The sequence below is a fragment of the Mugil cephalus genome, chromosome 13 (assembly GCF_022458985.1).
Source record: "Mugil cephalus isolate CIBA_MC_2020 chromosome 13, CIBA_Mcephalus_1.1, whole genome shotgun sequence".
Classification (NCBI taxonomy): domain Eukaryota; kingdom Metazoa; phylum Chordata; class Actinopteri; order Mugiliformes; family Mugilidae; genus Mugil; species Mugil cephalus.
In genome coordinates, this window is record NC_061782.1 from 26,316,245 (window position 1) to 26,340,334 (window position 24,090).

Here is a 24,090-nt window from a genome sequence, read left to right on the forward strand (position 1 = left end):
GTTGTTGTTGACATAAAATCTCATAATGAATTGTCAGTTTATTTTTTCCCCATCTTGTCTCAGCACTCCTGCTGATAAAAGAACTAGAGCGATGGGATGGTCTATACACAATAAGGCAAAGAATTGGAGGGCGGCTAAAAGTAAAGGCATGGTGCTCAAATGATGTGCAACTTTTAAGACACTCCATTTGAGATCAGTGATTTATCCATGATCGATGCCATCCTGCCTCCTCTTCTACCTTTTCTAGTATAAAATGAAAAATTTAAATTTGGTGGGGAACAGCGGGTGCGTCAGTGCCAAGCCATGTCTCAGTTAAAAGAATACAGTCTAACTTGTTATCTAAAATCACATCACTCATTAAAAAAGTTCTATTTAAAAGAGAGCAAACCATAAAAAATGCCATGTTGATAGTGACAGGTGGCTTGTTGACTGGAGAGGTGGATTGTTCTCTGAGTGATCTAAGATTGTGAAAGTTCACCGAGTCTATGACAGTGTCTGATGTGGTGATGGTGTGTAATGATTACAGGAATGGGTGAGATATTGGTGGGAATATGAGGTCCAAGTCCGGTATTGTGTGTATGGTGGTCAGAGGTGGAACTGAATGGATAGGAGCATGGACCTGGGGGACATCAATCCATGGCGGACAGGGCAGCTGGTGTGTGTCTGGGGTGATTGGCATGCTGTACGCCGTATGCCAGGTTGGCAGACAGCATGCGGGTACCTGCTCTGTTCAGGTGGAGCCCGTCTATCCCAAAGAGATGTCTTCTCTCCCAGAACATGTCAAAGTTGTTGACGAAGCCAACCTGATGTGAGCTGCAGGTAGAGGAGAGCCAGGTGTTGAGGCTGAGCAGCCTGCTGAAGCTGCCTATCCCTCTGCCGCAGGTGGGGGTGGGGCCAGACCGTGAGACAGAGTTAAAAAGGTGGATGAAGTCTTTCTTTAAAAGTTCGGACTGTTGCCTGGCGATGTCGTTTGCACCTGCATGGATGATAATCTTATTTGCCTGCGGAGGCAAGCTCAGGATGTCAGGTATTTTCCCCGTTATGCCCTTTATGGTGGCTCCTGGAAACGCCATGGTGAAAGCCCCCTCATGCGGGACATGCCTCACAATCGAGTCCCCGATGACCAGGGTTGTGGGAACGTCGGCTCGGTCTTCAGGGGGGCAATCCAGCTCAGCTACCCCGCCACCTACACCAGGGCCTCGGGTGTGATCCCTCGCTTGGTGAGGAGAATGGGAGGAGTGCCAGCGCACTGCGTCCTTGACGAGCCGCCTACGCTGTGATGAGGAGTGGTACAGCTGGGGCGGACAACCCCATGTTAGACACCCACCTGGAGGGCAGCTAGCCGTGAGTGGAGGGAAGGCTGTGGTGTCCGTCAGCGGGGGCAAGGTGTCAATTGCTGCAGGAACCATTGGTGTCTCCCAGTGCAGGTCCCTGTGGACAGAGCTGTGAGCCCTCTTCCGCCCGTGGACGATCACTTCGGTCCGGGGGGGGCCCTGTTTGGTGTGGAGCAGGTGGGCTGCTGCCCGGAGGAAGACGGCTCCCAGAGCACTGTGTGCACTGTGTGCCCGAGTGCACATTAAATCCTTCATCTACAGTTCATTCGACATCTGTTCAATGTCCTGGAGAAGGTCAGCAATCTTTTTGAATGCTTTGTTTAGCGTTTGTTCCATCACTCCAGGTGAGTCAGCAGCATCCAATGTTGACATGGCGGCTCACCAGGCCTTTCTTTAAAAACTTAAGATCCAGATGTCCGTGGACTAAAAAACTTTCATCCAGTAAAAGACAAACGTTAAAAGCAAACATTAGCCAGGGGCTTAATGCTTATGATAATTTAAAACGTTTTAAAACTGGATAAATCTGGATAAAACTGGATAAAAACATATGCTTGGGGAGCTCTGTTGTGCAGCAACAGTAGACGCCAACGCATGCACGTTTCAGTTTCAGTTTATTGCTAAATAATTTTTTTTCCTATTATTGCTAAATAATGAACTTTTATGGTTCCCTTTTATAATTGGGCATATTTATTTCTATTTATTGGATTTGGGCAGTTTTCGGTGACTGAAACCGAACCTTTTTTAATCCAGGTCCCAGGGTGAAAAAGACAAATACGAAGCTTCTGTGGTTTCTTCTTTTTCATTTGTGTGGATGCTTCACACGAACACAATGCTGTCATTGCCTTACCCCTCGACCGTCTAGCCTCTGACGTCTCATAACAACAACAAACAACATCAATGGGGGACTACATTTCTAAAGCTTTGGTACTACAGCAAACCACAATGACAACCATTATCCACAAATGGCAAAAACATGGAACAGTGGTTAACCTTCCCAGGAGTGGCCAGCCAACCAAAATTACCCGAAGAGTGCAGCGACAACTCATCCAAAACGTCATAAAAGACCCCACAATGACATCCGAAGAACTGCAGACCTCACTTCTGTCTACTAGAGAGCATTGGGATTGGGTCCCGCTGGGTCCCGGTGACCTAATTAAAATCTTGTGGGAGCGGGCGGTATAAACTTTGCAACTCGCGGAGCGGGCGGCTAAAAAAAAACAAAAACACTACGGGATCGGGACGTAGCCTCGCGACAGGATGTCAACAAATGATGTCGAAAGGAAGCTCAAAGAAGGTATTTACAGCACTAAGACAAAGCAAGGCAAGTCTGACATTTGGAGAAGCTTCTCATTTGTCTGTGACAAAGATGGAAACCAACTGGACTTTGTTAGTTGTAACAAATGTCCAAAGATACTAGTCTACAATGGACACAAATCCACCACCTCTGGGTTGAGGCGACACACCTGCTCTATTATTGTGCGGGCACAAATACGTTTTGCGGGTGCGGGTGGGAGTGGACATACACATTGCGGGAGCAGGCAGGAGTGTAAGACACACATTGTGGGTGCGGGCGGTAATGGTCAGAAATTCAGCGGGAGCGAGATGAAAGGAGAATGCTTGGCCATCTGTTTGTGACCTCAATCTGAAGCGAACTTGAGTTCTGGAGCAGGATAATGATCCAAACACACTAGCAAGTCCACCTCTGGATGGCTGAAAAAGTCCTATTGATGTGCTGTGGCATGACCTTAAAAAGGTGGTTCAGGCTCGGAAACCCTCCAATTACAACTATTCTTCAAAGATCAGTGGGCCAGAATTCCTCCACATCACTGTAAAAGACTCATTGTTATTGCAAATGCTTGACTGCAGTTGTTGCTTCTAAGGGTGGCCGCAGCAGTTATTAGGCTTAAGGGGCAATCACACAGGCCGTCTAAGTTTGGATTTTGTTTTCCTTTAATAATAAAAGCATTTGCCATATACCACATCAATACCATAAACAGCATCAATGTCAACTAATAGAAAACAACAGAACTGAACATAAACACAGCGTATCAACACTGTGTGCTGCAGATATGTTTATAAATCATCACTTTCTAGAAACGGAAATGCGGCTGCCAAGTGGGGCGGTTGTGACTCAGTAGGTAGAGCGTGTTCTCCACGAACCAAAGGGTTAGCGGTTTGATCCCCGGAGTGTGCCATATACCGAAGCGTCCTAGAGCAAGACATTGAACCCCCAGTTGCTCTCAGTGCAACTGGCACTGGCGCAAGTGTGAACACAATTTTTGTACCTAACCATTTGAGTCAGTAAAAGGATAATGATACCTGACTTGTGTCATCTTCATCAGGGGCCTTTCTCTTCTTAGAGAAATATTTCAACAAGCTCATCTGAAAATGTAGTCAGCACTTACATCATGGTGTGTAGATATTAGCTTAATGCTATCAATGATACCGCTTTCACATCGAAAATCCCGGCATTTTCAGACCCGGGTCCACTGGCCTTTGGTGCGTTTTCACATCGGCAAAAGTCCCAGGTCGGACCTCCCGCTGTGAGAACTGCATGCCTGTTTTTTCCTCCCTCATACTTCATCGCATACATTGTAGATAACGTTGCAGTTTGTTAATGACCTGAAGAATGAACCGGTCAACCCCCCGCTCCTTCAAAAGACTGTTTATATTAGAATAAATCACTATGTCGTGCACAGTGCCCTATATCTGCCGCCAAATCTCCTCTTTTCCTGTAATGCAGTGCGTTGCCATGATCGTTAAAAAAGTGTGGGAGATTGCTATACAAGCTGTATATAAACACAGTCGCACTATTGCCATTCATCTGTGCGCTACCATTAATGATTGTGTAACAACACATTTGATTTGTTTGATTGAAAAAAATGAACAATAATCTCTGACCTCCAGAGATCAGTCTTTATGGGACCAAAACTTGTTTTTGAGCTGAAGCTTCTACAGTCAGTGCGTTTACATGCACGTAAAAAAAATGAATTATTGCCTTAATCGGACTATAACAGGAGAACTTAAGTGCACGTAAACACGTTACTCCGATTAAAATCAGTTCTCATTATCCGATTGAGACCCCCAGATAATGCGATTGAAACAGAGTTTTCAATTGGATAATGCGTGTGCGCATGCTCCACAACCACTGCCGGCGTGTGACCCTGGAACAGAAACGTCCAAGAAAGCCGATCGCAGATGAAGAAGAAGAGAAACGGAGCCGCTAGAAGAACCATCTGAGGGATAACACGGATCTTACCTGCACCAGAAGTAGTGCCAACATTACGTACGAGATTAAAAAATGTAGTATTATCTGTCTGGTTGTTGTTTGAAATGCCGGTCTGCCGCATGAACGACTCTTGTTTATTATATCACGTTTATTATATCTGGTCAACGAGAAATCGGGCTGTATTAAAGTGGTATTATCCCACGGAAAAGAAATTTATCGCCACCTAGTGTGGAAGAGGAGAACATTTCTTGCACTGCATGTAAACTGGGACAAGGACTGTAGTCAGAAAGTCGAATTTGAGCATAGCTCGATTAAGCTCTGCATGTAAACGCACTGACTGACACAGTCTGTCAGGACATCGACTCAGAATTTAAAAGGCAGATACATCAACATTAGAGCGAAAAACGCAGGTCAACAGGGCATTCTTGTTCACAACGAAGCTGCGTCGATCCGAGCTGAGGCTGGCTGGGCTTTGCTCATGTTAGTGACAATGATTTTATTAACTTAAGCTGCCAATATGTCACATCATATTACCTGCTCATCAATATTTTGCGAATGTCTAGCAATTTAACTTGTAAAATAATAATAATAATTTTCTTTGGTAAATTGCTGCCCTTTTCTTTTTTCCAAGATAACACTCTTCTGACTTTCTGACTTGGTGCCTGGGTGTTTGATGTGATGTCACCTTCAAGCCCACGCTCTTGCGAGTAATTAACGCCGTAATATGCCCACTCCCCACCCTGCCCTCTCAAAGAGTAGATACTGAGCAAGATGCTTATCTATTGTTTACCTTAGTACTCGCGAGAACCGACTCGACAGGACTCTGCTTTAAAGGTGGACACATGCGGCAGTGGTTTATTGTGAGAATAAAAAAAAAAAAACAACTCATGTTAGCGTTGTAGAGTTTTCAGCATGTGTCTCTCTCTTAGTCTATTCCCATTTTGAAGGAGTATTTTTACTATTCGAGCATGAACTGCCTTTTATGTTCATGCCACGGCTTCAGGATTCAGGCTACTGCAAGGTCTTCATTTCAACCATCCAGAGGTGGACTTGTCGGTGTGTTTTCGATCATTGTCCTGCTACAGACACTAAGTTCCCTTCATCTTGATGTTACAAACAGATGGCTGGACATTCTCCTTAAGGATTTTTTGGTAGACAGCAAAATTTGTGGTTCCATTTATCACAGCAAGTCTTCCAGGTCCTGAAACTGTCAAACAGCCCATCACAGTACCACCAGCATATTTACTGTTGGAATGATATTCTTTTTCTGAAATGTGGTGTTACTTTTATTCCAGATGTAATGGGACACAGACCTTCCAAAAAGTTAAACTTTTGTCTCCTCAGTCCACGTAGTATTTTCCCAAAAGTCATGGAGATCATCAAGATGTTTTCTGGCAAAACTGAGACAAGCCTTTGTGTTCTTTGTGCTCAGCAGTGGTTTTCGTCTCGGAACTTTGTCATGCAGGGCATTTTTGACCAGTCTCCTTCTTATTGTGGAGTCATGAATACTCACCCTACCTGAAGCAAGTGAGGCCTGCAGTTCTTTGGATGTTGCTGTGGGGCCTTTTGGGGTAATTTTGGTCAGCCGGACTCTCCTGAGAAGGTTCACCACTTTTCCATGTTTTTGCCATTTGTCGATAATGGCTCTGCCTGTGGTTTGTTGGAGTCACTAAGCTTTATAACCCTTTTCAGAATAATAGATCTCAAATATTTTCTTTCTCATTCATTCCTGAATTTCTTTGGATCTCGGTGTGATCTCGGCATGATGGCTTTTGAGAATCTTTTAATGTAATATTTAAGAGATTTCTTGTTTGAGAACAGGTGTGGAAGAAATCAGCCATGGGTGTGGCTAGAGTAATTGAACTCAGGTGTAATAAACACAGTTTCCCCTTAATAATAAAATTTAAAATATGTATTCTGTGTTTACTTATTTTTGTCTTATATTTAAATTTGTTTGATGATCTGAAACTTTTAAGTGTGACCAAAAAAAAAAAAAAAAATCTGTATGTAACAAAGATCAATGTTAAGTAGGTCTTTAATGCTCTGTGAGTTGAATGCATTTTTAATACATTCAACATTGCTTATGTTCCATTGATAGACTTAAAGTTTTCCAGGTACAAAAAGTCTATATGCCCCTGTTAAATCAACCTACAGCAGGGGTCCCTTTGTAGGGACCTTTTTTTTAGTGTGCCACATCAACTTTCTTTTCTGTGATGGGGACCCAGGGTCAGTCTCACACAAAATTATATCAGGCCGGGGTGACAACTAGAATTACTGTGGAGATTATAATGATCATTTGTTGAAGTTGCCCTTCATTTGGCTTTAGTGCCGATTTGCAAAAAAGGTAATTAAAATTCTTCACATATGTTTATTGTTGAAGTACCATAGATATTTTACGGGAAATAACAACACATACTAATGGTAATATGAAGGAAAGATTGAGGTAACATTAATACAGAATAATTGTAAGAAATGGTATGTAAGGTGATTTTGTACATGAATCCACCATCCACCCTGTGCTCCAGGAGTATGGGGTGGATGGCCCCTTGCTAAGGGCCATTCAGTCCCTGTACCAAAGGAGCGTGAGTTTGGTCTGCGTAGCTGGCAATAAGTTGGACTTGTATGGACATATAATAAACATGAGTCGTTCATGCAGCAGACTGGCATTTCAAACAACAACCATAAGGACAATAGTACATTTTTTAATCTCGTGTTCACATTACTTCTGGTGCAGAAAAGTTGCGTGCTATCCCTCAGATGGTTCTTCTAGCGGCTCCGTTTACCTTCTTTTTCTTCTGCAACTAATTTTTTTCACGTGCATGTAAACGCACTGGCTGTTAAAGGAACATGCTGCCTATAAAAAGAGCATTACTATAATGATATTTTTTAAAATATTTAATGCTATTGAAATCAGGAGTGAAATCAGTGTGAGCTGTGGGCTTGCTTCTGAGTGGTGAGAAGATCGTTGTCAGGTTCCATTCCACTAACAGCAAGTCTCAGAGACTGATGTAGGTGTTGATCTGTGAGACTTGAGCTCATTGGATTTTTTTATTAACTTCATGTGTGAAAAAGGTTGCTCACAGATATATGTGCGCCCAAAAACTGCGGACATCTTTATTGCGTGCTTTCTTATGTTTTTGGGGTAGGTCTCATTTGGGAGGGCAGCATAGTCGCATTCATCTGGTGGCTGTAGATACAGACAGACAAACTGCTTTCTTGTTTGGACTCACCTCCTCCGCCACTGCATTCCAACACTTGGATGGATGCCTGGTACACCTGTGTTTGGCATTGCAATCCGCTTTGTTGGGCAGCTAATCCACTTCTTAGCTTAGCCACCTTGTCTATCCTCAGTTGGCCCAGAAAGCTAGCGTACTGCTCTCTGTGACGAGTCTCATAGTGTCGACAAAAAATATTCTTCTGTCCACTGCTCTTTGAACACTCTGCATTCTGAGTCAATTTTCGTGTGTACGCACATGCACACACAAACACACAAGTAACTTTATGTTACTACCGTTACACACATACAGTTCAGCATTTTGCTGATGTTCCTCAGTTAGCTCATCTGACACGCTGTTTATGCTGACCTGGTAACCGGAAAGTCACGTGAGAATATACTGTTGTGTGAGGGGTGAAGATGAGCCACAATATAATCAATATATATTTATAATAATACATATATAATAATAATGTTTTCTTGCATATATTAAATATTATATTATTATATTAATGATAGTTTTTCAAGAGGAATCCCAAGACGTTCTCAGGCCATTCAAGATATGTAATCCATCCAGCACATTCTGTGTCTACGCCAAGGCCTCTTCCCCTCTGATAATATATGGTAAATTGCCTAGGGGACTCACACAGATGGCATCTTCACCAGACGCTTAAACCACTGTAGCTGACTCCTTACAACATTGTCTTTCTTTCCGCCATAGTGGATAATTAACCAATAGACTCCTTTTAAAAAAATAAATCTTTGCTTTGACACTGCTGCAGGTTATATTCCTGTTTGGCTAATGGGAGTCCAGATGAATTCCAACGTGGAGAGCAGCTTTACAGGATCAGAGCTGTCAAAGATCCCCTGCAGATTGGTATGTTGATTCCATAACTGTATATAGCATATTGTGTTCTGTATGGCATACCATTTAAATAATACCAAATTATATTATATTATATTATATTATATTATATGATAGAAATAATAAAAAATGATTTGCATGACTTACTCCTAAGTCACTCTGCAGTACTCTGCACAAAAAAAAACAACAACTTCCCTGTATATATTTACTCCCAGTCCTTTAGTGTGATTTTGTGTCTTTATATTTTTTGACTGTCTGTCTTTTACCAGGCTTCCATCTCAGTGCTACAGTATTTTCCAGTCAGTCTGGTCAATCTAAAGGAGCCTATAATGTGGCAGTCATGTTTGACCGCTGCCGTATCACTTCCTGCAGCTGCACCTGTGGTGCAGGGGCTAAATGGTGTGCGCATGTGGTGGCACTCTGCCTCTTCAGAATTCACAATGTGAGTTTGTTTACATAAAGGATTTATTTTTTTAAATTATGAATGTCTCTGCTGCTGTATCAGAACCTGGATTAGCTGTTTGTATTGTGTGCCTTATGACATGGGGAAATGGTGCATAATTTTGAACAGCTGTGAAATTTCTCACACTCTCTGAAAGCACATGTGTTATGTTATTATTTATTTGTTGTTGTTAATAACATCTCTTACGGTAGTTATTTAATTGACTTGCACAACACTCAGATTATAACTTGAACCCTGTTAACTTCCACACAATGTAATTTCGCCGCTGTGCTCTTGGTGGTTATTTTGGTGGTCTTACGTGACCACTGATGCATTCTGTGTTTTTCAAGTTGTTCAATTCTGACTGGCCAGGATGGATGTTAAAACAAAATGTCTGTGGGTGTGGGTGTGTGTGTGGGTGTAGGCATCTGCAGTGTGTCTAAGGGCTCCAGTCTCTGAGTCTTTGTCCAGATTGCAGAGGGACCAGCTTCAAAAGTTTGCCCAGTACCTCATCAGTGAGTTGCCCCAGCAGGTAACATCCAACATGAACCAGTAGTTCTGTTCGATATGGCAATGACATATATGTCACATATATGACAAGGCAAGTTTATTTTTAATTCTCTTGTGTGTCTCTAGATCCTACCCACAGCCCAACGGCTTCTGGATGAGTTGCTGTCTTCACAATCTACGGCTATAAACACTGTGTGTGGAGCTCCAGGTACAGTAGCAGTTGTTGTTACCAATGTACAGCAAGAGAACAAATCTAAGCTGTGTAGGTGAGTAATGACATTCTCCACCACACACATGTAGTGAGTTTACATTACAAAGGGAGTCCAAGTTAGGCTCTGATCAGGTCCTAATTCAAGAGTAGCTCAGTGCTATTACCCATTTTTGTGTGGTTGCAGCAGAAAATATTCATAGTGTGGCAAATAATATATTTCAGCACAAACTTAAGTTTAAAAAAACTACTCGACACATTGTGGGCCAATACGCATTATGAACTGCAGCTGGCTTATTTAATGTTAAGTTGTAGTATCAGGACATTTGCTTAAACCAGATGATACTAGCATTTGTGATCATTGTGTGAGAATCAAGCAAATGCTAACAAAAGTGTATAAATATATAATCTAAAATATTTTATTCAGGATATATTTATGTAGCAAATGCTTAAGTTTGCTAAAATATTTTTGTATGACCTGTGATTTTATGTGTGTAGACCCAACGGCAGGCCCGTCAGCATCTGACCAGAGCACCTGGTACTTGGATGAGTCGACGCTCAGCGACAACATCAAAAAGACTCTGCACAAGTTCTGTGGACCTTCGCCTGTCGTCTTCAGGTGCATGTTGCTTGCCTCACATAATAAGGGCTACGGGGCAATGCCCGAGGTGCTATTGTTATCCCACATGTTTCTTTTTCTTCCTCTTATTAGGGCTACGGGGCTTCGCCCGAGGCCCTATTGTTATCACGCGTGTTTCTTCTTATTATTAGGGGCTATGGGGCAAGCTATGCTGTAGACTGGAGGCTTGGGGCACAGCCTATTGTTATCCCACATGTTTCTTCTTTGAGCTGTTCACTGTTCAATGACCATGATCTTTTTCAAAAAAACTTTTAGAGTGCGGAATGTTGGTACTTAGAGTGAGAGAACATGTGTGAAATCGCCTGAAATTTTTCTCTTTCCATGCTCGTCCTGGCCACAATTTACACACTACACACATGATTATTTCCACAGTTTCAGACAAACTTGTTGTGTCTCTCACAATGTGCTCGGCAAAGCAATGAGACGTACAGAATTTAAACTGCGAGCCTTTGTTCGCGGTAAAGTACCTGTCTATTCTCCATTCACTGTAATGTAAAGATTTGGTCAGACAGGCAGAAGGGACCTTGCAAGTGTGTCCAAAATATTTACTCTACAAGGACAAATAATATATCAAAGTCTTCAGAAAGGCGCCCACGGTCTGCTTGTTTTTCTGATAGGAGCTACCGTTTTGTCACAGTAAGCCAAAATGTGAGACCAGCGAAAAGTGGGAAAATCCAGCTCTTCTCTGTGTCCCGGCTCGGCGCACTTCTGTCGTCATTGACGACCACTGAGTTGCCACGGCAACCCCTGAGCCGCAGCTCTGGGCCACAGCTGAGACCAATTCGTTAATCAGGGACTCCTCTGATGTCTCTGCTGTTAATACAGCTGATCCCTGTGTCCCATACATTTATATTGCAACAATACACACTACCACACACACCTCCCCACCCACACAGGTAACTTTGTAATTACAGACATATGCACAGGCGCACGCAAGTGTGCCACACACATACACACACAGGTAACTTTATGTTATTACAGTTACACACACACACTCGGGCACGCGTGCCACACACATGCACACACAAACACACAGGTAACTTTATGTTATTACAGATACAGTTAGGAGTAGGTCACGAGTTACAGACACACACAGGAAGAGTAGTAGGGTGCACAAACACCGCGCATTACTCTCACAGAGACATACACACAGGCGCGCGCTCAAGCGCGCCACGCACATGCACACACAAACACACAAGTAACTTTATGTTACTACCGTTACACACACATGTGCACGTAAGCGCGCCACATACATACACACACATAAACACACTTACACTCATGCACACACAAACACACAGGCTACAGTTACAGATACACGCAGGAAGAGTAGTAGGATGCACACGTAAGCGCGCATTACTCTCTCACACACAGGCTAACTGTGCTAACCATAAGCTAACTGTGCGACATGTGGGTTAAGTGTGCGTCATGTGGGTTAACTGTGCTCACTGTAAGCTAACTGTGCTAACCATAACTAATTGTGCTAAATGTAGGCAAAGTGTGCTAATTCCCATGTTGACAGAGGGAATTTTCTAGTTTTTCTCAATGTATTACTTCAAGACTTTAGCTAAAGCTAACCATGCATATGATTATGCCATTATGCCATTAGCCCTTTATTTAAAAGTTATTGCATTATTTATTATTTGGTTTATGTAACAATACCAGAACACCTACTACTTGTATTGCCTGTAGAAAGCCAAACCACTGTGTAGTATATACCTTTAGCGTGTGTCATGTAACTCCAGTAACTTCAGATAACACAAAAGTGTCTTTCTCCTAAAAAATATGATTAGCAGGGTAACGGTAGTTGATCTGTGAACTTTATTTTTTATTCTAACTCGCTTTTTTCCGGATTAAAGTACCTCACTGTTAATTAGATAAAATCCCTTGTGTTTGTGTGTTTTTCACAGCGATGTAAACTCAATGTACCTCTCATCCACGGAACCACCAGCAGCTGCTGAGTGGGCTTGTCTGCTGCGACCTCTGAGGGGTCGAGAGCCAGAAGGTATCTGGAACCTTCTGTCCATTGTAAGGGAGATGTTTAAGAGACGAGACAGCAATGCTGCCCCACTGCTTGAGATCCTCACTGAACAGTGCCTCACCTATGAACAGGTATAATGTGTCTGATTGTGACATGAAATGAGCTTGAGACATGGAAAATAAAGCATTGCTGACTAAAATTAATGGTTTTAGTGTCAGTATTCACAATCGTGAGGACAGTAAATGATATTACTGTAGATATCGCAGAGGACTTCAATGTGTGCAATTTACAAACTCAAAGCAGGTCACTCGAGGGAAAATACTAAAAATGCAAACAACTAAGGAAATGTCAATGCCATTTTTTTTTTTTTTTATAAAGGAAACCAAAAACCTAGGCCAAAGTGGGGGTGACTGGGTGGCGTGGACTCAGTTAAACTGACATAGTCATCATCCTGCAGCTATATTCAGTCAAACTAAATAGATCAATTTGATGATCAGTTATCAAATCAGTTATTTGATAAGAGATTTAGATGAGAGATTTTAAAAAACACACTTACTTTCCTTATTTCTCTGTTGAGAATTTGTCTAGTGAATTTGTATTACTTTGTATAAGGTCCATATGAATAACTTCTCTTTTGTTGTTTTTCAAATTAAAAAAATCTGGGAGCAGACAGTATACAACAGTTTGGAGAGTTTTGGATGTGAGACAGTAATAGAGAAGCGAAAGAGAAGTGTGTAAGACTGCAACTCTGCCTGATTGCTATGTTTTTGGGGGGTTAATAAAACTGACCAAATTCCTACAGATAAAAGAAGCACCAAGGTGGGGTGAACTCCATCTCGCCTAGTCAGAACAGGTTTTCCCCACAAGTAGTTCCAGTTGTCAATGTAGGCCATGTTGTTGCCTAGGCACCACCTAGATAACTAGCTAAGCTAAACATGTCATCATTGGTCAGATTGGGCAGAGGAACAGAGACAACTACAGACACAGAGGTTAGCAATAGAAACTTTGTCCTTAGTGCATCGTCCCCAGCCACCTAGGCCTATAGCAGCATAACTAAAGGATCATTAAGTCCAGCCCTATCTATAAGCTTTGTCAAAAAGGAAAGTCTTGAGCCTAACCTTAAAAGTAGAGCCTTAGCATTAGCCAACAGTCAGGTAAGATTTAGTGTTGCCCGCTCTGGCCCCTGGAATGCATCTAACTATGGTCACTGGTTTGAAATGTGAAGGGGTTGGTGATGCTGTGTGGGCTGGGTAGGACTATACATCCTTCGTACCATCACCCCCCTGGTTTCCTGGCTGCTTGTTATCTGCAGGGGTACTGGCTAGCTATAGTTTTTTTCCATGGTGTGGAGCCATGCTTCCAATTCAGAAAGCCTCGCCTCCAAAGCTACAAATAAACTACATTCATTACAAGTACCATTACCACCAAGAGGAGGTGTGACTAAACATGTGACAAGACAAGTGGGAGAGAGAAGTTAAAACAAAGAGTGAGAGAGTAGCTGTAGCTAACTGCTAGAGCTAACAGACCAAAGTTAATTAAGTGGAGACGAGATTCACGAGTTATAGCAACAGTTATAGAATACACGTGGTGGAGTTGACTGAAAACAGGGGAAGGTTATACAGCTTATACTGCTTATACAGAGAAGGTGTTTGTGATTTGGAAGAAACAGTCTGTAAGCAAACACAGCAGCAGTGCCGCAGAAACAGGAAGTGATGCAATACACTTACGTGATGGACAAAGACAAAGTCAAGTTTTTTTCAAAAGCACATTTAAAAACAACCTCATTTGAGTGCTGTACATGCCACACAAATAGAAATAAATCAGTAATCTCTGTTAATATAACAGAAATAATTATGACCTAAAATAGGCAATAAAACATCAAATAAAACTAAAGTAAAACTGTCAATGAAAACGGTGTTTGAATAATTAAGCCAAAATATCCTACTCAACTTGGACTGAAGGCCAGCGAGAAGAAGTGGGGTTTCAACAAAGATTTAAAATGCTCTGAACTCTGGGCAGCTTTGATATAAAAGTGTAGGGTGTTCTAGAATTTGGGGGTGACAGAACCTTTTCTGTCACCCCCAAATTGTTTCTGAGCCTGGCTCTAGAGAGGTCCAGTAACAGCTGGTCTGTTGATTGCAGTGCTCTGGCTGGAGTGTGGCAAAGAAGTAGTACTGACAGGTAATAATGCCCGGCCATTAAGACTCTTAAAAACTAGTAGTAAAAATTTAAAATTAATCTTAAAATGAACCAGAAGCCAGTGTAGGGATGCCGGTGCTGGTATAATGTGGTCTCGTCATTTTTTCCTAGTTAAAAGACGGGCTGCTACATTCTGTACAGCCTGTACAGAGTTACAGTAGTCTAAATGAGAAGTAATAAAAGCATGTATAATCCTCTCAACGCCCCCCCTCAAAATATGGTGGGAGGTAGGACTAATTTAAAAAAAGCTTGTCTTGACTACTGAACTAATCTGCTGATAAAATTTAACAATCACACCGAGGTTTCTTTGACCAGGGTGCCAGATGGTTTTGACAGTACCATCAGCCTTCTATCCTCCTATTAAGACATTAGGTTGACCAGATGGTGTGATTTCAGTTTTGCCTTTGTTTAGATTAATTTAGTGTGCACATCCTTCCGAAAATTCAGCAAAGCCTTTATAGAGGCATTGTGTTTGTCTGTATTGGCAGATCATTTTTTTTAAAATGAGATGATATGCCTTTTAAAAATTGACTCCAAGGGCGGCATGTACAATAAAAAATGAATGGGGCCCAAGATAGACCCTTGAGGAATGCCACATCTAAGGGGGGATCCCATTGAGGAATATTGGCCCAGCAGAGAAACTCCTGGCTGATCCAGGACTAGAACTATTTTACTATTTTAGGGCCTTTAATGCCTACACACAAGTCGAAACATGACATAAAGGTGTAAGATCCAAGAGAACCAGGACAGCAGGGTTACCAGAATCAACAGTCCAAAGCAGGTCATTAAAAACTCCTAAAAGGTCAGTTCCTGTGCTGAGCATGATTTTAAACCCGACTGGAACTTCTCAGAAAAACCATGCAAGTTGAGCTATGTCTGCAGTGGGCCTTAAACTATCTTATCTAATACCTCTAACAAAAAAGGGAGCTTGGAAATAGGTTTGAAGTTAGACAGAGCAGAGAGAGTGCAAGGCATTAGAAGAATTAATAAGGTCCACAATACATGACCCAGGGGAATTAAAAAAAAAAAAAAAAATCTCCTTGAGAAGATTAGGTAGGGTGCTATCTAGGGGGCAGTAAGATGGCTGCAACTGCTGAACTATTTCAGTTAAAAAGGACAGAGTAATTCTAAGAAACACCACAGCATACAATAGAATCAGCAGCCCATGGGCATGTACACACCTAGTGTTTGCAGCACAATTATATAACAGTATGGACGCACCTGTGCACACATGCTTTTGATGGTGTAATCCGCGCATGTTGCACGTTGAGTTCTGCAGTACTTTGGAGCTGTCAGAGAATATCATATTATAGCAATTGTGGGAATTACGTAACATGATATGATATTGTGCAGAACACAGTATTTTATCATTTGTCAGCCTGTCGGCACAAAAATTTGGCTTACACAACTGCAAATGGAAAACTCAACTAGTACACTCAAACCTAATGAACAAAGTGATGAATACATCGAACTGGAATTAATTCTCCCTATATTCTCTCTGAATGTATGACCTTTTTGAAACTATATGTACAACTTGATGTTGATGCTGTCAATGGAGATTTCTGCTCTTATACAAAATCTATATGGGTAATAAAGGTTATGAGTACTTATTAAATACTCAATATTCTTTTACACACACACCTAATTTTTGTTTGTGTCTGTTCAGATCATCAGCTGGTGGTACAGTGTTCGGACATCAGCATCCCACAGCAGTGCCAGCGGCCACACTGGACGCAGTAACGGCCAGTCAGAAGTGGCAGCTCATGCCTGTGCTAGCATGTGTGATGAGATGGTGGTTCTATGGAGGCTGGCAGTGCTCGACCCCACCATGAATCCCTGCAGGTTAGCCCACTGACACAGTCTGAGAATTTAGTCAAAATATGTTACATGGGGATGTTATGGACTCAGGTTTAATATACAGACTTTGTGTGTTCTTTTCTAGGCGCTTGGAACTGGCAGGACAGCTGAAGCAGTGGCACTTGAAAGTTATAGAGATAGTGAAGCGGGGACAACATCGCAAATCCCTGGATAAACTGTTTCAAGGCTTCAAGCCAGCTCTGGAGTCTTGCTATTTCAACTGGGAGGTGGCATACCCACTGGAAGGCATCACTTACTGCAGTGTGGACAAGAAGAGTGGGACATTCATCTGGTCCAGGGGACTGCCACACCAGAGAGGAGTCAAAGCTACTGCCGTAGTGGGAGAATTTTGTGATTCAGGAGGAGGAGCCAGAATTGAATGTGGAGCTGGGGGAGACTATAAAGGAAGAAGTAGTGGTAACTTTTCACAACAGGATGTGGCAGTGCGACCAAAAGAAACCATTCTGACCAAGAGGAAAGGTCTTTCAGTAAATGGAGGAGGAGGGATGCTAGTTCGACTAGGAGGGAGCGTCTCACTGTCACTAGAAGATGGAGGCGGGAAGTGTACGTACAAAGGGCCCGGCTCGACTTCTGGAGGGAAGCTGAAGCTGACACAGGGAGGTGGAAAGGGGCCGTGTGTAGGAAGTCCTGGAGGAAGTGGAAATTTAGGAAGTAGTAAACATGCAAGTGCCAAGCGGAGAACCAGTAGTGAGGATAGCTCCCTGGAGCCAGACATGGCTGAGCTCAACCTTGATGATGGCTGCAGTCTTGCTCTGGGGGCTGAGGCCAGCAACACCTTTGAGTTTCTCCCCCTACAACCAGACATTCTTCCCTCCCCTAGCCCACTACTCAGAGACTTACGAAAGCATAGCATCAGCGGAGGGAGCATGATTTTTGAAACAAAGCGCATCAGCCATACCGCAGCTACACTTGCTGTAGAACCTGCTTCAATGTGCCTCCCTTCCAAAGATTCCTTGGTGGTAGTTGTGGATGTGCCCTGTGGCAATGAAAAGGGAGCAGAGGTGGCGGAACCTTTGACGAACTCGGATGAAGCCGTAGATTCTGGTGGAAGTAACCAACCTTCTGTGTCCATAGTGACAGGAAAAGCAGGCTCCATTCAACCATCTTACAAGTTATCATGCAGTTGCAGAGAGGTGGCTTTGACTGGAGTAGCAGGAAGTGGTGCAGCTGCTTCAGGAGCAGCTAACCCAGGAACAGAATCAATAGGTGGAGCTGCAGAAGGAGAACCTGTGGGCGAGGATGACTATCAGGCATACTACCTGAATGTTGCCTCAGAAGAGGGAGCAGACCGACAATTGGTTGACAACCACCTGGAGGAGGAGCCAGACATCTTTGCTGGGATAAAACCTCTTGAACAGGAGGGACGAATGGAGGTAAGGAAGGAAGAACCAAGGTCTGCAGCAAGAGAAAAATCAGTAGGTTTGGAGTGTATATAGCAAAAGTTGCAAAAGAGTAAAGTGTAACGTAAATCAGAGGTTGAGGGTCTACACTTTCAACCAATCTCATCACTTGTCTATTTTCCAATATATTGCTGAGCCAGTCACAGGGATTTGTGACAACAATAGCCCATTAAATGTAAGGTGCTTATCCAGAAAAAAGGAACAAAACCTGATCGAGTAGAAACAACAAATAGCAGTTCCTGTATTAAAACCCCAGTTCATCAATGCTTATCTCCCATTAAGAATTGAACGAGTATGTCCAGCACGTTGAGGGCTATCCACATTCATTCTGTATTGTACATGTTTCGCCTTTTAGCAGACTCCACGATCACTGTTAAGGACTTAGGCAAATTCTGTTATGGATAAATGTGTTTCTTGTGAAAACCCAAAAGGGGCTCATATGTTACAACAGCTGACTGGGTGTATAAAAAACTGCATGTTCTTTTCACATGAAAGGGGCCAAAAACAGGATGAGGGAGGTGGTCCTGGTCCTATCCTTTGCAGCATGCTGTTCCTCACCCCACCATCGGTTTGCCGGCTTTAGTTCAGTTCTCTGCCAGGTGGTTTTTGGTCTCCCTTCTTTCCAGGTGGCATCCATCTCAGGGCTACTTTGGGAATGCAGCTTTGCTCCATTTAGGACCTGTCCGATCCATCTGAGCCGTAGATGTTTAATTTCCAGTGCCACATTGCAACAGTTTGTCTTTTTGTATGGATCTTTGAGGCTATATTGGTTGGATTTCTAGATGGTCTGAAGACTTGCAAATGTGCTGCATGCTTTCCAGAGCCTTATACTGATGTCTCTGCTGGATGAATTACCCTTACTGAGGAGATTTCCCAGGTATGTAATCTCCTCGACATAATCGAGAGGGTTACCATCCATAGAAATCGGTGCATGTGGTGTTGAAGAGTTTACGCACATCACTTGGGTTTTGAAGGTATTCAAGTTCAGACTGATTTGTTGTGCAAATCTGTCAGACCTGTCAGTCTTCTCTTGTAGGTGGGTGTGATTCGTGGAAAGAACAGTAAGGTCATCAACTGGATCTTCTAGCTGGGTGAAGAGAGCCTCTGGGCTGGTCTTAGATATGATCCAGTCAATGGCAATAAGCAAGAGTACAGGGGAGATGATACATCCCTGGCCTATGCCAGATTCCACTGGAGACCATTCAGTGGGGTTGCCACTGACAGTGACACTGCACTCGGATTAATGGAAATGATGGTAGAACAAATTCTTCGGGCAGTCATTTTTGGAGGAACTTCTTAATTGCACCTTCCACAAGGTGTCAAAATGCAAGCTGTCAAAATCTTTGCGGAATTCAACAAAGTTGTTATATAATGGGTTTTCCACTCCAGAGATGTGTAATGATGTTTCTTATTGTGAAGATCTGGTCGGTACACCCTCTTCCTTTCCTGAAGCATGCCTGCTCCTGCCTCAGCAATGTGACGCCTCAACGGTTGTTGCAGTTTTGTAGATTTCTTGCCTTTCTTCGGGACTTTGGCAATCAGAAATTTGGCACAGTCTTCAGGAGTGACATTCTTGTCCCAGATGTTCCTAAACTAGTCAGTGAGGATCCTAACTCCTGTGCAAAAATTACACACACACACACACACACACACACACACACACACACACACACACACACACATATATACATATAGATAGATAGATAGATAGATAGATAGATAGATAGATAGATAGATACTTTATTCATCTCTTTGAGAAATTCACATTTCTGGCATCTTGACAAGAGTGGGACACAAGGGGCATGCAGGTTGGGAGAAAACAAAAGCAGTATTAAGTTATATAAAACCTTAAAATACAAAAGGTATGTCTATATGCATGTGTGCAATAAAGTGTGTATGTATGATAGAATTAGTAATGTAAAATCTGATTTGTAACTGTGCAGAAGAGATGTTTTTTTAGCCCATTTATGCCCCGGTGGAATCACATATACATTACACAGTTAGCTGCACAGGAGCTCATCTCGTCCTTATACACAGGACGAGATGTTACAATGTTACGTGCCATGATCTGAGGCAAAACTCCTTTAGAAGCCCACTCCAACTGGAGAACCAACCAGCAGACCACTGGTCAGCTACTAACTAGCCTAGCCACCAGCAGTAGGTAAGAAATTATGGGAATGTGACCACACTCCAACCAAACATTTCTTCCTTCTGCCTATATCAGAAACAAGATACAACCAGACACCAGCTACGTGGCCTAGTCCACAACTAGAAAACACCAACTTATTAGCCTAGCCACCAGCAGTAGGTAAGAAATGATGGGAATGTGACCACACTCCAACCAAACATTTCTTCCTTCTGCCTATATCAGAAATAAGATGCAACCAGACACCGGCTACGTAGCCTGGTCCACAGCATGAGGTAATGAGAGGTGGTGGGACATGTGACTACCCTTTAACCAGACCGCTCCCTTCTGCTGGGATCAGAAATAAAACACTATCAGACACCAGCTAATAAGCCTAGCCATGGAAGTAAACCACTAGAGAACACCAGCTAAATAGCCTAGCCACTAGCAGCAGGTAAGATATGATGGGTATGTGATCACACTCCAATCAAACACCTCTTCCTTCTGCCTATATCAGAAAAAAGAAACAACCAGACACCAGCTACATAACCTAATCAGCAGCCGGAGGTAATGAGAGGTGGTTTCAGGAATAACACACAAGAAAACTCCAGCTAGCAAGCCTAGCCAACAACAGTATGCAGTGTGCAGTGTGCGGCACATCATTGGGGGTTTAAAGGGGGTTACCTCCCTTCACCGATGTTTCGTTAAGTTGGTCCCACGACACCTCAAGAAGGCTTAACAGTGAACTCCAGCATCCCGGAATCCGGCGTGCATACACCAGACCAAAGTGGGCAGGCAGCATCCTCCCCTAACCACTGATTTAGGTTCTGGAGAGATGGCAGCACATCATAAATAGCCCCTATCATAAATCTAAGCCTACTAGCCTCCATGTTCCACAGCTCTCTCCAAGACAACTTCCTTTTCTCTACACTCTCTCAGTTCACTCTCTGTCCTTGCTTAGCCTGCAACACTGTTTCCCTGCACACAATCCCAGGCCTCCACGGCCTTGCTGTACATGCCCTATAATATCCCTAAGTCTGAGTGCAGCCTGTGCTTCCTGAACCGCATCTCTCGGATTCCACTTCCTCCCTATTTTAACCGTGGGGGCTGTACGCCTAACTACTGGATCTTTTTACTGAGTGAGAGTCACCTCCAGTCTAGCCTTAGCACACAAATTATACCTTTTTGTCACATTTTGGCATCATATGTGCCATTTGACCTTTCTCAGGTACCAGTCTGAAAAACTAATTTAGTTTCACTGATATATCACCAAACATAAATACAACAGTTTTGACCCATTCACACAGACCGTGTGTAAAAGGAGACGTTCTGTGAAACTCAAAGGAGAATATCTCGACAACCAATTGGTCATTTTTAATGATTGACACCTCTATCGACCAATCCGAGTCTGGAGAACTGAAAGCCATGCCCATATTTACCGTAGCAACCCCTAATAACGATCCAGAGTGAACACAAAGATTGCATATGGTCAGCGACCCTTCCCTCCAACCTAGAAGCCTCTTCCTTTTCATGTAAACAAACGGGCCATGATTAATTTAAAACTGATGCAGAGTCATAGGAAAAACCATTAGGAGCGTTTTTTGGAATATAACGTTTAATCACAAAAGGTAAGACATACTTTATGATTTTGCGAATGTTATTTTCACGACTCTTTGGCTTCTAGCTCTCTAAGTTTTTGTCGCACAGTGAAGAGACAGACGTTGTTGTAATCAACAGCATCTCTGCTTTCATATGGTACCAGGTTTGTGTGGCTATCTTGAAATGGTGAGATTAGTAGAAGCACTAAATGAGATATTCGCTGTATTCGTGTTTTCGTCATGTTTCTATACAGTTGCTTGGGATTTTATTTGTGTTTCATTTAGGTGGCAGTGCCTGATAGGTGTATTATATATTCGGAATGGTGCATGCTGTCATGCGTTTAGACTGTCTGTAGTGCACGTATCTCACCTCAGTCCCCCATACAGGGGGTGATCGGGTGCTTGATTATTTCTTATCCACATTGAGCATGGAAATTTTGTCAGAATGACTTTCATGTGAGGCTCCTATGGGTCAGAGAGAGGGAGTAACTTTCACCTATGCCCCTAGAGGCTGAAAGGAAAATGGTGCATGTCCTAATGCTGCACACCTGTGGTTATTGCAACTATAATCACTCTTTTTCACTGTGTCTTCACACCCTGAAGAATGCGCAAGCCGATATGTCATGGTGTTTTTTTTAATAACTCCAGCCCATTAAATTAAAGGCCTTTTACTTTTTCAAACCCATTTGACTGCCTGTACCTGTATTTTTTAATGCATTTTTTTTTTGCATGATTTTTCCATTTAACATCAATCATTAGTTCCTTTTCCAGCGCACCCCTGGTTTGAGGGACACCAGTACTGCTCCGGCCATTTTTCTTTTTTGAACACTTTGAACGAATAGATGGGTCAAATACGGTAAAGTTGTTTCAATCAAGGATTGATAAAGGATTATTATTATTAAATGCACATGGGATACTTGTATAGTTTGATTTTGAATGATAGGATAGATTGCTGTACTACCAATTTTCTGATGCTGGCACGTTGTACATAAAAATGTATGGAATAAGTGGACTAGATGCGATGAATAAAAAATATGTATATATAAAAATTATTTTAAATTAAAGTCACGAAAGTGTCTTGGGCACACTCTTTAACTATCTCTGGTTGGCACTCCTAATATTGGAAAATCAGCAGCACAGATATGAAAGTCCTCCTTACATGTTGTTGCTTTGTGTGGCATGTTCAGGTGCTATTTGCATGTGCTGAAGCCCTTCATGCTCATGGCTACAGTAATGAGGCCTGCCGTCTGGCTGTAGAGCTTGCCAAAGACCTGTTGGCCAACCCTCCGGACTTGAAAGTGGAACAGCCACAAACTAAGGTAGATATTGTTACTTTGACATGTGTCCTTCTGTTGTAGATCTCGTCATGAAGAAAATATTTTTCTTATTTATATTTATGTTGTTTTTTATTTTATTTTTAATTACAAAATATGAGATCTGTCTGTTTGCTTGACAGAACTAATGGTTTCCTCTTCTGACATAACTGTTTTTTATTTATCTCTTGGATTTAGGGCAAGAAGAGTAAAGTGTCAACCAGTCGTCAAACACAGGTGGCCACTAATACATTGTCAAAAGCTGCCTTCCTCCTCACTGTTCTTAGTGAGCGACTAGAGCTCCACAACTTGGCCTTCAGCATCGGCATGTTCTCCCTGGAACTCCAGAGACCACCGGCATCTACCAAAGCACTGGAGGTCTCTTTCACTCACACAAATTCATATTCTGTATGCATATTTACCTCAGAAATCAATTCAAAAAAGTTTGTTGCTTTGAACTGTTGAGTTACACTTTTGTGTCTGTTGTTGGTCATTAAATTATAAAAAACAGTAAAAATTCTTAACAGTGCAATCATATCCACTAAATGAATAACTGAAATTAAGTAATTTATATAAAGCAGTGGATGGCTTTTCTTTTGATATCTTTTTTTATCACACTTTTAGGTTGTTTGAAACATACCTGACATTTTGACTAGGTTCTTCCGTCCTCTCCAAAGTGTCACTCACGGTTATGTGACGTATATATCAGCTGATGAATCAGGTGACGTAAATCAGACAGGTCAAATCAAGAGAACAACAGGCATTAAAAGTAAAAATGAAATCAGCAATAATGGGCCATAGCAAACAGGAAAATCGTATCATGGATTGGAAATGCAGTCATCTGCACAGAAAACAACAGGCACCAATGCTAGATTATGGAAACTGGAGATAAAGAAACGATTCCACACAACTCTGAACCAGGACAAGGGGACTTTTTTCCTCTTATGCACCTGGTGCAACATCTTTCAGTGGCTGGTCAACCTATCAAGCTGCGACAGGTTGACACCGCCTCAGAAAATATCAGCTGATAGGTATGTCATGTAACAACAAGTGACACCTCTGAAGAAGATGGAAGAACCTACCGTCGAAAACATGTCAGGTATTTTTCAAACAACCTAAAAGTGTCTGATTACAAAAAAAAAAAAAAAAAAGAA

The 24,090-nt window shown here is 42.4% G+C and overlaps 1 protein-coding gene across 2 annotated transcripts in view; it reads left to right on the forward strand.

Moving 5' to 3' along the window:
- Nucleotides 1-24,090, forward strand: part of zswim8 (zinc finger, SWIM-type containing 8) — an 88,388-nt gene that overhangs the window by 25,871 nt on the left and 38,427 nt on the right. For both annotated transcript variants that reach the window (XM_047602346.1, XM_047602347.1), the window contains exons 4-13: nt 8,560-8,654; nt 8,912-9,084; nt 9,509-9,616; nt 9,721-9,802; nt 10,301-10,421; nt 12,353-12,554; nt 16,289-16,464; nt 16,565-17,873; nt 22,811-22,942; nt 23,135-23,314. In XM_047602346.1, coding sequence (XP_047458302.1) covers nt 8,560-8,654; nt 8,912-9,084; nt 9,509-9,616; nt 9,721-9,802; nt 10,301-10,421; nt 12,353-12,554; nt 16,289-16,464; nt 16,565-17,873; nt 22,811-22,942; nt 23,135-23,314 — 2,578 coding nt within the window. The remainder of the gene's footprint in view (nt 1-8,559; nt 8,655-8,911; nt 9,085-9,508; nt 9,617-9,720; nt 9,803-10,300; nt 10,422-12,352; nt 12,555-16,288; nt 16,465-16,564; nt 17,874-22,810; nt 22,943-23,134; nt 23,315-24,090) is intronic.